Here is a 14,439-nt window from a genome sequence, read left to right as displayed (position 1 = left end):
GAAGTCTGGAGGCGGGGCATCCCAGCGGCGGCAGTGAGTTTGTAAGGTGAAAATAGTTTGTAAGAAGAGGCAAAAAAATCTTAAACCCTGGGTTTGTATCTCGAAAAGTTTGTATGATGAGGCGTTTGTAAGATGAGGTATCACAGTACTTGGCTTTGAGGCCAAGAAAGATCCAGTCTCAAACTGCAGGATCACATTCATCCTCCATCTATGGCTCTCACAGACCCCTAATTATTTGTTTACTATACTTTTTTCATATGACAGGAAGAGACAATGATTGGGTGCATGGGTGGAAATAATCAGGTTATGTATATTTCATTTTCATCCAACTTTAAATGGAAATGAAATTAAATCAGTTTTAGCCATCATCCTGGCTCCAGCCACTATTTTGAAGATTTTAGTCTCCAGTTTTTTCAAAAAGTAACTGACCTTATGAGATAAATAATCTATGATAGAGGTCTCCAACTTTGGCAACTTTAAGCCGGACAGACTAAGCTGGCTGGGGAATTCTGGGAGTTGACATCCTCCAGGCTTAAAGTTGCCAAAGTTGGAGACCCCTGCTCTATGATGCTTCACTGATGATAAAAGTATAACAAGAGCCATGCTGAAATCGGGCCAAAACCCATCAAGTCCAGCATTCTGTGTCACACAGTGGCCCACCAATTGTCCATGGGGATCTTGAGCAGAAAGGGGAGGAGGCAAGACCATCCCTTTCCCTTGACCCCCAACAAATGGTACCCAAGGGAATCCTGCCTGCCTCAATCAAAATAGAAGCAGCACTTGGACATCCGTTTCAATAACTACCGATACACTTGGCATAATAACAAGTCAGAGGGTACAATCAATTCCTATTGGTTGCTGCAGACCCCATCCCCACCCATCCAATTCACAAATTGGCTATCCACTGGCTTGGGTTTGGGGAATAATTACCTTGCTAGCCCCTCAGCAATTTTAAAGGTAGCTAAAGCATCTGTCCCGGGCATCTGCCCACATTCACTGAAACCAACACCATCACCAGCTAGTTGGGCATGTGCCCTGGCCAGCTCGTCTTTCGGTTTCTTGAACATGCATGCATGTTCCAATTTGGTATAGACCAGTGATGGCAAACATGTGGCACGAGTGCCACAGGTGGCATGCGGAGCCATTTCTGCTGGCATGCAAGCTGTTGCCCTAGCTCAGCTCCAATGTGCATGTGTTGCCAGCCAACTGATTTTTGGCTTGCACAGAGGCTTTGGGAAGGCATTTTTGGCTTCCAGGGAGCCTCCGGGGTGGAGGGAATGGGGGATGGCGTTTTTACCTTCCCCAAGCTCCAGGGAAGCCTTTAAAGCTCGGGAAGGGTGAAACACGAGCCTACTGGGCCCACCAGAAGTTGGGAAACAGGCCATTTCCAGCCTCCAGAGGGTCTTTGGGGGCCAGAGGAAGCTGTTTTCGCCCTCCCCAGGCATTGAATTATGTGTGTGGACACTTGCACAGACACAATAGCATGCGCACACACTTTTTTGGCACCAGAGGGAAAAAAGGTCCGCCATCACTGGTATAGACAGCCCCATTGACCAATCCCGTCAATAAGGCACTGGTATAGACAGTCCCATTGACCAATCCTGTCAATAAGGCACTGGTACAGACAGTCCCATTGACCAATCCCGTCAATAAGGCAAAATAGAATTTGGCTATTGGATAACACAAATATTTTTTTAACCTCTTAAGGACTGCAGAGAATATAGCCTAGGAAGAAGAGTGTGGTAGACTTCCAGCTATTTTAAGATTAAAGAGGCAAATATATATTGATCACAGAGGACAGTAATAGCCTAGGGTTGCAAAGCGATCAACACACCCCTCCCCTTTTTTAAAGAGTAGCTTACTCTAGCAAAATCAACAGGTGAAGCTTTCCGCCACAGAAAAAGACAACATTATCACTGCCTAAGATCTGCAGGACAAGCTGAGCTCTTAAAAGCACAGCCACCCGAGAGCTTTCAGTATGGCTTTGTTTTTAGTGCCTGATTGTGTCCATTCCCTTCTTCTTTTATGACCACCTTCCTATTGGGCCCAGTAGCAAGCAGTGCCACATGTGGCATTTAATTACCTCTCTGCTGAGTGTTGCTGTGCTCTTGCCACAGGATTAAGCACGCAACATAGTCGTCACTTAACAGCAATAATTAATGCATAATGCAGATGTATTACAGGGCAGCAGGAGACCTCATGCTCCTTTATGCTGCTCGCCTATTGGCCTTAGCCCTGCAGAAACAGATAAATAATAGCTTGGGAAGCATGCTATATCAGGAGGAGAATAAATGTACACCTAAGATGCCCTAGCATCTCATTCTGTGGTTTTGGTTGATTAAAATCATTTTATTTTAGGTATCCTGCAACCTATTCATCAGTTAATGACCGAAATGCAGTCGAATCTTGCTGCTAACCCTGGAATAATGTCCTTAATTTTAATTGCGAGGAAATAAATTTGCTTTATTCAATCTGTTTTATCTGCAAGTGGTGCTTTGTTCGGTGAATGTTTGCAGCTGTAATGATAAGCCCACCCTATTCATCATGATGATGGTTCTATAGTAGAGATGCAAGCACAAAGAGAAGAGCTTATAAGGTATCCAGTCCAGGGGTGAAAATATTTTTTTTCCCTACCAGTTTCTGTGGCAGTCGCTTGGTGGGCATGGTAGGGGAAAGATACCGCAAAATCCCCATTCTCTCCCCACTCATGGGGGAAGGATAGTGCAAAATCCCCATTCCCTCCGCACTACAGGGGAAGGATACTACAAAATCCCCATTCCCTCCGCACTACAGGGGAAGGATAGTGCAAAATCCCCATTCCCTCCACACTCCAGGGGAAGGATACTACAAAATCCCCATTCCCTCCACACTCCAGGGGAAGGATACTGCAAAATCCCCATTCCCTCCACACTCCAGGGGAAGGATACTACAAAATCCCCATTCCCTCCGCACTACAGGGGAAGGATACTGCAAAATCCCCATTCCCTCCACACTCCAGGGGAAGGATACTACAAAATCCCCATTCCCTCCGCACTACAGGGGAAGGATAGTGCAAAATCCCCATTCCCTCCCCACTCCAGGGGAAGGATACTACAAAATCCCCATTCCCTCCACACTACAGGGGAAGGATACTGCAAAATCCCCATTCCCTCCACACTACAGGGGAAGGATACTACAAAATCCCCATTCCCTCCGCACTACAGGGGAAGGATAGTGCAAAATCCCCATTCCCTCCCCACTCCAGGGGAAGGATAGTGCAAAATCTCAATATCCTCCCCACTCATGGGGGAAGGATAGTGCAAAATCCCCATTCCCTCCCCACTCCAGGGGAAGGATACTACAAAATCCCCATTCCCTCCGCACTACAGGGGAAGGATAGTGCAAAATCCCCATTCCATTCCCACTCCAGGGGAAGGATAGTGCAAAATCTCAATTCCCTCCCCACTCATGGGGGAAGGATAGTGCAAAATCCCCATTCCCTCCCCACTCCAGGGGAAGGATACAGCAAAATCCCCATTCCCTCTCCACTCCAGGGGGAGGATACAGCAAAATCCCCATTCCCTCTCCACTCCAGGGGAAGGATACAGCAAAATCCCCATTCCCTCCCCACTCCAGGGGAAGGATACAGCAAAATCCCCATTCCCTCTCCACTCCAGGGGAAGGATACAGCAAAATCCCCATTCCCTCTCCACTCCAGGGGGAGGATAGTGCAAAATCCCCATTCCCTCCCCACTCCAGGGGAAGGATAGTGCAAAATCCCCATTCCCTCCCCACTCCAGGGGAAGGATACAGCAAAGTCCCCATTCCCTCCGCACTACAGGGAAAGGATAGTGCAAAATCCCCATTCCCTTCCCACTCTAGGGGAAGGATACTGCAAAATCTCCATCCTCTCCCCACTCTGGGGCTAGACAGAGGTGCTATTTGCCAATTCTCTGAATTCCGGTACTCAAAATTTCTGCTACCGGTTCTCCAGAACCTTTCGAAACCTGCTGAATTTTACCACTGATCCAGTCCCATTTACCCTTCTCCCCCCATGATTTGCTTTAAAAAAAGAGATGTAGGAAAGTCACAGGCTGGTTAGATATAATATTCTTGACCCCTTTTTTCTTCTCAGGGAACTATTTGCAGAAGTTCCTTATAGTCACTTCAAATCACTTTGGTCTATGCTGCCCTCGTGGCAGAAGTCACCCATTGAGTAAGCTATAGCACCTTTATACCCATTTCTTGAGCACTTGAGTCACACAATACAAAAGGAAGGGAAGAATACATATCATGGCTTATTGTGCTGGGTGAACTAGGGCACTGAAGGAAAGCCATAACTATTATATGGATTATGAATACTTCTAAAATGATTCAGAAGAAGTGCTTCAGACCTCTGTAATTTGTCAAGGCAACCATCTTCGTTCAAGTCTCCAACCCAAGCCTTAAAAAAACCCAAAAAACCCAAACCCAGTTGCTACAAAAAGCCAGTTCTTTAAAACCAATGAACTCTTCAAGCAGCCACACCTTTCTTCACAATAGATTTTATTTTTAAAAAGGCAGGGGCTGGGTGGGAGACCAGCTACAGTAATCTAGAGATGCTGTCTGAAGCATTTCTTCCTAATTATTTTGGAAGTGTACAGTATATCACCTAAGTTTTGCTAAATTTTCTTTCTTGGTGATTTGATTGTTCTGATCCTTTCCATCTACACCCAGAGAGCACATGGTGGGGGAAAGCAATACTTTTTTTCTTTTTTTAACCTTTAGTTTAAAGTTAAAAATACCTGAGCTGTGCCCACATTCCATTTACCCACAATGCCTCTGGGCTGCTTCAAGGTCTTATAGAAGTATTTATTTATGTATTTATTTATGTATTAATGTATTTAATTATTTATTTATTTATTTATTTATTTATCTATCATGTCTGTCTGTCTGTCTGTCTGTCTGTCTGTCTGTCTGTCTGTCTATCTATCTATCTATCTATCTATCTATCTATCTATCTATCTATCTATCTATCTATCTATCTATTCAACTTCTATGCCGCCCAATCCAGAAAGACTCAAGGCAGCTTACAAAATACAAAATACAAAAAGATACAAAGTAATAAGAAGAAGTCGAATATAATATCTAAAACTAGAAACCCATAATAAAAACCCATTTGTTATTTTTAAAAAAACCCACAGTCATAATCACATGCATACACACCATTCATACAGTGTGGCCATGAAAGAAGTACTGTACAATTCATGTCCCCCAGGCCTGCCGGCAAAGCCAGGTCTTCGTGGCCTTACGGAAGGCCAGTAGGGTGGGAGCGGTATGGACATCGGGAGGTAGTTGGTTCCATGGAGCCGGGGCAGCCACAGAGAAGGCCCTCCCTGTGGCCAGGTCCTGTCGACTAAGCACCTGCATTGCTTAGTCGACGGGACCTGGAGGAGGCCAACTCTGTGTGCTCTTATTGGTCTCTGGGATGTATGTGGCAAAAGGTGATCCTGTAGATTGTCTGGCCCTGAGCCACATAGGGCTTTATAGGTCTGTCATCTGCACCTCTATAACTGTCTGGTTTGGTTCTGCCACCCAACAAGCCAGACACAGACTTCAACAGATAATCAGAACTGCAGAAAATAGAATAGAACAGAACAGAACAGAAAAGAACTGAACTGAATTAAATTCTTTATTGGCCAAATGTGATTGGATAGACAAGGAATTTGTTTTTCAACAAAGCCAAACTAACTTCGAATATCTTAGAAGTTAATAACATTGATTGCCAATCCTTGATGTACAGTAGTAGAACCTTCCCCTTTTTGTTTTTTTGCTATCCTTATTTTTATTCATTTTTCATCTTTTCAGACACCCCATCTCCATCTAGAGCTTCATCTTCATCAGGAAATAGGTAATGTTGAATCCTGTGTTGTATGGCTCTCACTTCATTCTTTTCTGTTGGTTCCTTGATACTCCTGCCCTTGTCTTATCCAAGTTCCAAGCAAGAATAATTTGGACTCATTCTTCCTACAGCAGAATAATTTTTTCCTATTTCAGGTAGAATGACACCACCTGGCTTAATAAGGGAATTTTCTTCCCCACTGAGCAGAACAGGATTCCCTTTATATATTCCTCTCTTTTATGGGGCTACAATGAGCAGTATCCTAACTTACAACTCTTTTGTTCACATGAGCATTGTAGCTGGATATTCTCGGGTAAGAAAAACATTCTGTGTTGAAAATTGGAATGAATAATATGGATTTGAGGCAGTAGCCTATTCATCTAATGATTTTTTCTCCTTATTTAATTGCTTTACACATGCACATACACATAGAAACAGAAATAAGGAAATCTAAGGAAATCCTTATGCTGTGATTCAGTAAACTATTAGGGATCAGCTATTCCAGGTAGAGCTCCAGATCTAGTTGGCAAAAATCCAGAGGACCACTAGATGGTAGCAAGGGGATACAACCCCTATTTCTTTGTAGCCCACACCTGTGTTCAGGATTATCAACATTTTGCAGGAAACCTCTTTCCACATTTTATGAAATCTCAGTATGATGGCTCACAATTGATCTTCAATATTCCACATAGAAACCAAATCATGTTAAAAAAAAGTTTAGCAAGAGGGCCAACAGTTTGGCCTTTTCCTTCATTAAACAATCTTCATTGGTTAGACAATTTTAATTCTTTAAAGAAAACAATGGTTTTGCAAGCCTGTCTCATATCTGCACTCTTTGTTTGTTTGTTTGTTTGATTGATTTATATGCTGCCTCTCTCCGAGGACTGATTGTTGTCTCTTCTTTTTCTTCTATGTTTAACAGAAAGCTACTGTGTTCATTTAAAAAAAATGAAGGTTGCACAATATTTTGTCGGTAATGCGCAACATTTGGTTATATTTTCTAGGTTTCCCCTACGCTATTGAAAAATGCACACAAGCGATTTAAACACCACTGTTGTACCACTTCCCACTTTTTAAAACCAGGATTTTTAATCCTCTCACTCTAGAGAAATTCTTGGAAATTCAAAAGAGCACATACCTTTTGGTACGCCAGCATTTATCACAGATGTTGTTGCAATACAGATTCTAACTCTTTGGTTGCCCGATTGCTTATGACAGTCGGTGGAGATGCAACAGTGGAACTTTGCCTGTTGAATTTTGACTTATTTTGCAGCTGTATAATGTGTAGAACACTATACGATTTGAGTGGTAGAGTGGGAATAAATTAATGAATTAATGAATTGTTGCTTGTATCCTAAGATTTTTATTAATATTGTTTCTTCATTGCTTATTTGACCCCCTATGACAATCATGATTCTTGACAAATGTATCTTTTCTTTTATGTACGCTGAGAGCATATGCACCAAGACAAATTCCTTGTGTGTCCAATCACACTTGGCCAATAAAAATTCTATTCTATTCTATTCTTTTTTATTCTATTCTATTCTAAACAGCCAATCATACAATGTTGGGAAAAAGCACCCATCTTTCTAATTTCCTGTCTGGATAAACAGGAGGGGTTTTTACCAAATTAAATTTATTTATTTATTGGTTGGTTGGTTTGATTTATATGCTGCCCAACTCCCTAAGGACTCTGTGTGTAAGTGGATCCTTGAAGGATCTAGCTAGTTATCTGGCCATACTGTGCAGGACATATACATTTTGCAATACATCCTCATCTTTCAGCAAAGCCAAACTAACTTGGAATATCTTAGAAGTTAGTAACATTGATTGCCGATTCTTGATGTACAATTGTAGAACATTCCCATTTTTGGTTTGTTGCTATCATGAAAGTGGAATGCAACAACCCCCATTATGGGTCTTAAGGTTATATTAAGGTCCTCCGATATCAGATCACTGTCACTTGCTTTCATAGAAACATAGAAGATTGACGGCAGAAAAAGACCTCATGGTCCATCTAGTCCGCCCTTATACTATTTCCTGTATTTTATCTTAGGATGGATATATGTTTATCCCATGCTATATATGTTTATCCTTTCGCTTCCAATGAGACAGATTAAAAGAAAATCCCTTCTTTCCACAACAGGGATCACCGAAGATGCCTATCCCGAAGTCACCGCTTGCCGGACGTCAGATCAGAAATGCAAGCAGGAGCACCGAGCGTAAAAACTACATCTCCCATAATGCCTTTTGCACCCGGTAGTAGCTGGCAGCGGCGAAGGAAGAGCCACGCGTTTCCCTCCTTCTTCTTCTCCTCTTTTTTTTCCCTTTTCTTTTCACCAGCTCAGCGATTTTCTTTTGGTCTTTGGACTCGCTTAACGTGAGCAACAGTTTGTCCAAACAGTTTGCACTTTCCTCGTCTTAGGCTGCAATGCTGCCTTTCCCTTTTAGACACTTTGCCAAGGTAAGATGCGGTGCGAATAGCAGATGGGGCTCTTGGTGGAGGGGAAGAGAGAGCGAGCAAGTTGCTTTGCCCCCCTTAAAGTGGGAGCAGAGATGCGGAGAAGAGGGCCAAGTGGCTTCCTTGGTCACTCCTGAAAAGGGCTTTTGAGCCGGCGGTCTTTGATGTTTGGGGACCTGTTAGGATGCAGAGCGGATGACTTGAATTGCAAAATATGGGGGATCTGACCTCAATCGCCCCCAAGCTGCATGGGGGTGGTGGGTTATTTAAAAAAGGCCTGAGCTGTTCTCCACGCTCGGCTCAGTTTTTCCACTTCTCTGAACAGCAAAAAGTTTTCACTGCTCCAGGAAAGATCCATCTACCACCCCCACTTCATTTTATATCTTTTGTTTTGAATGGGACTGTTAAGTGTGCAAGTTTAGAAATCAGAGTTTTCTTGGGTAAAAGAGTTTATATGCCCGCCTGGGGCTTATAGCAAGGATCTGATAGCGGCACAGATCGTTGCCATTCTGCTACTCAATTATTATTTAATTCTGGCTAATAGCTCTTGGAAGCGGCACAGAGCAAGGCGAAGAGTTATCTCGACGTTCAGGACTGAGACACTATTATCAGCCGAAACCTCTCCAAGCAGTCACACTTTGCTGGGTTTTATGGGCTAATTTTTTCCCCTAACATCTCCTTTCTTTCACATACTGTCCTATCTGACATTGCAGCTTTGAAGACAGGAATTACAGAATTGGTTAGAGGCCTCCGGCGGGCAGGAAGAAAAGAACAGGGATAGATCAGAGACAGAACTTAACTTTTTGCAGCTACTCGGTGACCTGGCTAAAGTTCACTTGGTTGTACCCTGGAACTGTCAATAAAACAACCTGCCCCTCTGGGAATTGCTCTCTGATTTGCTGGCTGTTGATTAGATAATGTTATTAAAATTCTCCTTTATATATATATATACTGTATATATATAAATAACAACCCACCACCACAACAAAATAAAAGATTAAAGATTGTATGGCAAATTTATCCTTGCAACCTGTCAAATATTCCTTTCTTTTAAAAGGGGATTTTATTTTTTTTCCCCTGGCAAACAGCATTGGAACATTTCACCCTTAAAGCCAAATTTGATGCAGTCTTAAGTTTTGCTACTTTGCTGATGCAACTTATATGACGCCATTGCATCATCTGCAGAGGAGAGATGATGGTTGGCTGATAATCCCTTTAATAAAGAAAATGAAAGCCAATTTTTTCCCCCTCTTCAAAGAACCTGTCATTTGTGGTAACAGCCTTACTTTGAAATGAATTTTAGTGGTGGGGATGAGGGAACCAGTCCAACTTTGTAGGCGCATGTGGATCCAGCAGTTCTTCCCTGACTGGATTTACCAGCTCAGCAGCACAAACAGAGGCCTCTGCTGTTCTACTCAGAAGAGAGGCCCACTTGCCCATCTGCAGCCATCTCTGCCTCACCAGACCTTGAAATTGACTGGCCCGCTTGCCCCTCTCACTTTGCCTTTTGAGTTCCCACTCCATTGCTCATTCATTGAGTCAAGTGACCAGAAATAGAATTCCTTTTCTGAGTTCCATTTGGGTAAGATGCCGTAAGGAATGTAAATGCCATTCTGCAAATTCGTTGAGACAACTTAGAGGGAAGTTGACTAGCTTCAGCAGTTTTGGGTTGCATGCTTGCCGGTATATGGGACTGTCTTCCTTATTGTTAGCAAAAGTGATATTTTGCCCGCATGGCCCCCTTTCCTCCCAATCTTCAAAAACTACCACTGTGCTCAATAGCTGCCTGATGATAGAAACTTGCAATTTAAATTTCTTACTGTCAATGTGATTTGTGTGATGATAGTCTAGTTCTGACATGAACATAATTGCTACTGGTCACTGCTGCAAGAGCCAGCATGGCAGAGGGAGAGAGTTGAAGGTCTATGCTGGATCAATGTAACTTATTGGGGTAATCTAGTCTTTATATCATTTTCCTCCAACCGCACAGCCTCCAGAAGCAATGGGCTCTTAATAAAGGATAATATTTGTAGCTCAGGATTGAAATGAGGGGTCCTTGGTGCGCTCTGAGCTTGTTTTCTTGCAGATGTTTAATTACCCAAACTAGGGTAATACGGTAATGAAACATCTGCAAGAAAACAAGCAAGCTCAGAGAGCATCCAGGTTCCCGCAATGGATTCTGTGGACAATGCTCTTTGCGCTATTGTTATGGCTGGTCCATGTCCTGCTCAGCTGATCACGGATTTCGAGGCTCGAGAGTCAGGTCCGTCTTGGTATCCTATGCCAGTGTTCTTGACATCTGAATCTGAGAATGAAGAGGATGAGGAGTTAGGGACTGGACACCAGAGACTATGGCATCTGCAGAGTTGGTGTTGAGTGAACCAGAGGATGATGATGATGATGATGAATCAGAGGCTGAGCCTTTGTCAGACGCAAGAGTGAGAAGGAGTTTTAGCAGACAGGAAAAAAGGGTCTGTGCGTTAGTAGCTCAATGGAACACTTGGCCACACCTTGTGAGTATTTAAGGGACAATCTCGTGAGATTCAGTGTGACAAACAACCTTTCATAATTATGCCAAGGAGTTCCAGTTCATGCTGAAGAAAATCCAGCTTTTGTTTCTTCTTACCTTGCTTTGAAAAAGACAGACTGCTTATCCAGAAACCCTGCCAGAATGCTGCAAGGTTGGAATGATTTAATTGCCCTTATCAGAGACTTTATGAACTGCTGGAATCCTGCCCGGATAACTAATTAATCATGGACTGCTGTCCAGTTCCCAAGAAGTTTCCTTCCACTTTGAAATCTGTAAATGCCATGAACTCTTATTTTCAATACAATCATTTTATACGTTCCTACTTTGTCTTCTGGGTGCGTGAACTTTATTTCTTGAGGTTTGCCAAGCCTGGACAGAACAGCTATCGGGAGTTGCAATATTAATATAATGTATCTGGAGAATTACAAGTAGTAGAAATCCATTTAGGCAGTTATTTGTTTGTTTGTTTGTTTGTTCGTTCGTTCGTATGCCGCCCTTCTTTTTAGATTCAGGGCAGCTTACAACATGTTAACAATAGCACTTTTTAACAGAGCCAGCCTATTGCCCCCCACAATCCGGGTCCTCATTTTACCCACTTCAGAAGAATGGAAGGCTGAATCAACCTTGAGCCGGTGATGAGATTTGAACCGCTGACCTGCAGATCTAGCAGCCAGCTTTAATTCCGAAACTTGAATGGCCCCAGAGGCTTTTCTAATATAATTCCCATCATTCTTTGCCATTGCTTATACTGATAGTAGAGAAGGAACATCTGAGGACCCAAGGGTGGAGATTACTGCCAAGTCTGGTTTGGCCGTCTCTTTCATGTAGTCTTAATTACATGGAGGAAGAATCGAACTGTACCCTAAACCTTGCAAAGGCAACTTTGAGGGATGTGGCCCTTCCCTCCCTGCCTCGAAAAAGGGAAGTTGCTTTAAACATATGGGGGTTTCTTAGGGATTGGGGAGTTTTTATATATGAGCAGTCTTTCCTCCAATAGAAGGACAAACATTGGCTCTTAAGATTGCTATCAATCATCTGGAACTTAAAACTAGCCCTGCTGATGAGACCTAGGCCCAGTGTTTTGTTTCTCACAGTGGTCAGTCAGATGTCTCTGAGAGGCTCACAGGCAGGATATTCCCCTCTTCTATCATAATTCCCTTGCAACTCTCTTTGAACGCATAGCATCTTATATATCAGTGGTTCTCAACCTTTCTAATGCCGCAACCCCTTAATACAGTTCCTCATGTTGTGGTGACCCCCAACCATAAGTCTAGCATCAATTCTCCCAACAGAGCTTTAAGTTGATTGGGAGGAAGGTCGGAGGGACACCCCCACTGTAAGCGCCTGATTGGTCGGATTGTAAAGATATGCTCCAAGGCGCCAGAATGGAAGCTTTAGTTCCTAACACCATGGGAAATTTGTCTTTTCTCATGATCTTAGGTGACTCCCAGGTTGAGGACTACTGTTGTATATTATTATGATTGATGATTTGGGAACCAGAATTCTCTGTTCCTAGAATGCTCTTCTCCTGGCTTCGAAACTTTTTAATTTTATTTTATAAATATTTTATGCTTTGGAAGACTTATCTCTCTGCTGAGTTGTTCCCTGTCCACAATGATTCTGTTTCTTCTGTCAGATAATAAGCTAGAGGTCCCATTCTGAGATGAACTAGGAAGAATGGGACCAGTAGGAAGTATTTTTCTGTTGTAACCCTTCCACTGTGGAATCTATTGTCCCTGGAAATATGCTTGGGTCCCTCAATCCTGGTTTATAGGAAATCTCCAAAACTTTCTTTTTTAAATAAGACCAAGACTTTATTTGTCTTGGTGCCTGGTGAAGAGAGAGAAAAATCATCTTATTTAAACCAGTCATTTTTCTTCAGACTTTTCCCAATTTCATGCTTTCTTTCTTTATTCAGATTGTTGACCTCAGTAGCTTCCAAGTTTGGACTCTCAAATGAAATTTAACTATCATTTAAATTATAGTTGGTGGCACAGTGGTTAGAATGCAGTGCTGTGGCTAACTTCTGCTAGCTGCTGGCTGCCTGCAGTTTGGCAGTTCGAATCTCACCAGGCTCAAGGTTGACTCAGCCTTCCACCCTTGCGAGGTCGGTAAAATGAGGACCCAGATTGTTGGGGGCAATTGGCTGACTCTGTAAACTGCTTAGAGCAGTGTTTCCCAACTTTGGCCACTTGAGGATATCTGGACTTCAACTCCCAGAATTCCCCAGCCAGCGAATGCTGGCTGAGAAATTCTGGGAATTGAAGTCCAGATACCTTCAAGTGGCCAAGGTTGGGAAACACTAGCTTAGAGAGTGCTGTAAAGCATTTTGAAGCGGTAAGTAAGTCTAAGTGCTATTGCTGTTGATATAATCATTGGTCCCATGGGATGGAACTATTTGGCATTCTTATCCCATAGCACAGTGGTTCTCAACCTGGGGGTCGGGACCCTTTTGGAGGTTGAACGACCATTTCACAGGGGTCACCTAAGATGATGAGAAAAGACAAATTTCACATGGTGTTAGGAACTAAAGCTTCTATTCTGGTGCCTTGGAACATATTTTTATAATTCAACCAATCAGGCACTTACAGTGGGGATGTCCATCTGACGTTGCTGCCAATCATCTTAAAGCTCTGTTGGGAAAAATGGAGCTATATTTATGGTTGGGGGTCACCACAACATGTGGAGCGGCAGTAGAAAGGTTGAGAACCACATCTTCTCCTAGGCGGCCATTTTGAATATGTATTAATGGGGCTTCCAGTAAAGCATTTTGCCCCCTGTGGATAATATACAGTGTGCTTATATGATTTTTGAAGAATTGAAGATTTTTGACTGGGATGGCTTACTCTGGCTCTTTTGTGATCCTGTCTGCTGTCTTACCTTTTCAGCCGCTACAAAGATGCTGCCAGGCAAGGGCGAGTCTGCGGGCCCAACACAGCAAGGCAGCTGCAGCTTCTTCCAACAAGGCCTCAGGCTGGACCGGGCAGGAGAGCTTGGCAGAGAGCGACCCTGAGATGTGGGATTTGGTACAGCAGGAAAAAGATCGCCAGTGCCGGGGTCTAGAACTCATTGCCTCCGAGGTGAGTGACAGAAGCATCTTCTTCCTCAGCCTTGGGTTGAAGGTGAAGCAGGTGCATTTTACTTTGGATCCTCCTTCCAATAAGGGAATGTTGTCATCTTCTTTGATACCTAAAACAGCTAATGCTCAAGTTTCAACATTTTTCTTTTTTAGCATAAGAAAACCAGAAATGTCATTGAAGTTCACTTATCTCCCCCCCCCCCCCCCCATTCACACACTTCTTTTTTTCTCTTTCCCCAATTTCAGAATTTTTGTAGCCGGGCTGCCTTGGAGGCTCTGGGTTCGTGTCTCAACAACAAGTATTCTGAGGGCTACCCAGGCAAGAGGTAGTGTACTTTATTATGGGACAAAAAAAGAACTTAACGAATTGGGATGGGCAGACATGAGAAAGAATTAAAAAGAAATTGCCTGAGTTTATCCTCAGCAGTTTGCCTTAGAATAGGAAAATACAGTAGTCCTTGACTTACAACAGTTTGTTTAGTGACTGATTAAAGTTACAACAGCGCTGA

The 14,439-nt window shown here is 43.1% G+C and overlaps 1 protein-coding gene across 1 annotated transcript in view; it reads left to right on the top strand.

Annotated features, from left to right (window-relative positions):
• Positions 1-8,112: 8,112 nt before the first annotated feature.
• Positions 8,113-14,439, top strand: part of SHMT2 (serine hydroxymethyltransferase 2) — a 28,618-nt gene continuing 22,291 nt past the window's right edge. The window contains exons 1-3 of the mRNA XM_070740965.1: positions 8,113-8,324; positions 13,740-13,931; positions 14,177-14,256. Coding sequence (XP_070597066.1) covers positions 8,292-8,324; positions 13,740-13,931; positions 14,177-14,256 — 305 coding nt within the window. The 5' untranslated portion in view covers positions 8,113-8,291. The remainder of the gene's footprint in view (positions 8,325-13,739; positions 13,932-14,176; positions 14,257-14,439) is intronic.

The sequence above is a fragment of the Erythrolamprus reginae genome, chromosome 2 (assembly GCF_031021105.1).
Source record: "Erythrolamprus reginae isolate rEryReg1 chromosome 2, rEryReg1.hap1, whole genome shotgun sequence".
Lineage (NCBI taxonomy): Eukaryota > Metazoa > Chordata > Lepidosauria > Squamata > Dipsadidae > Erythrolamprus > Erythrolamprus reginae.
The sequence above is the reverse complement of the archived record's forward strand: the minus strand, read 5'-3'. Positions and strand labels throughout refer to the sequence as shown.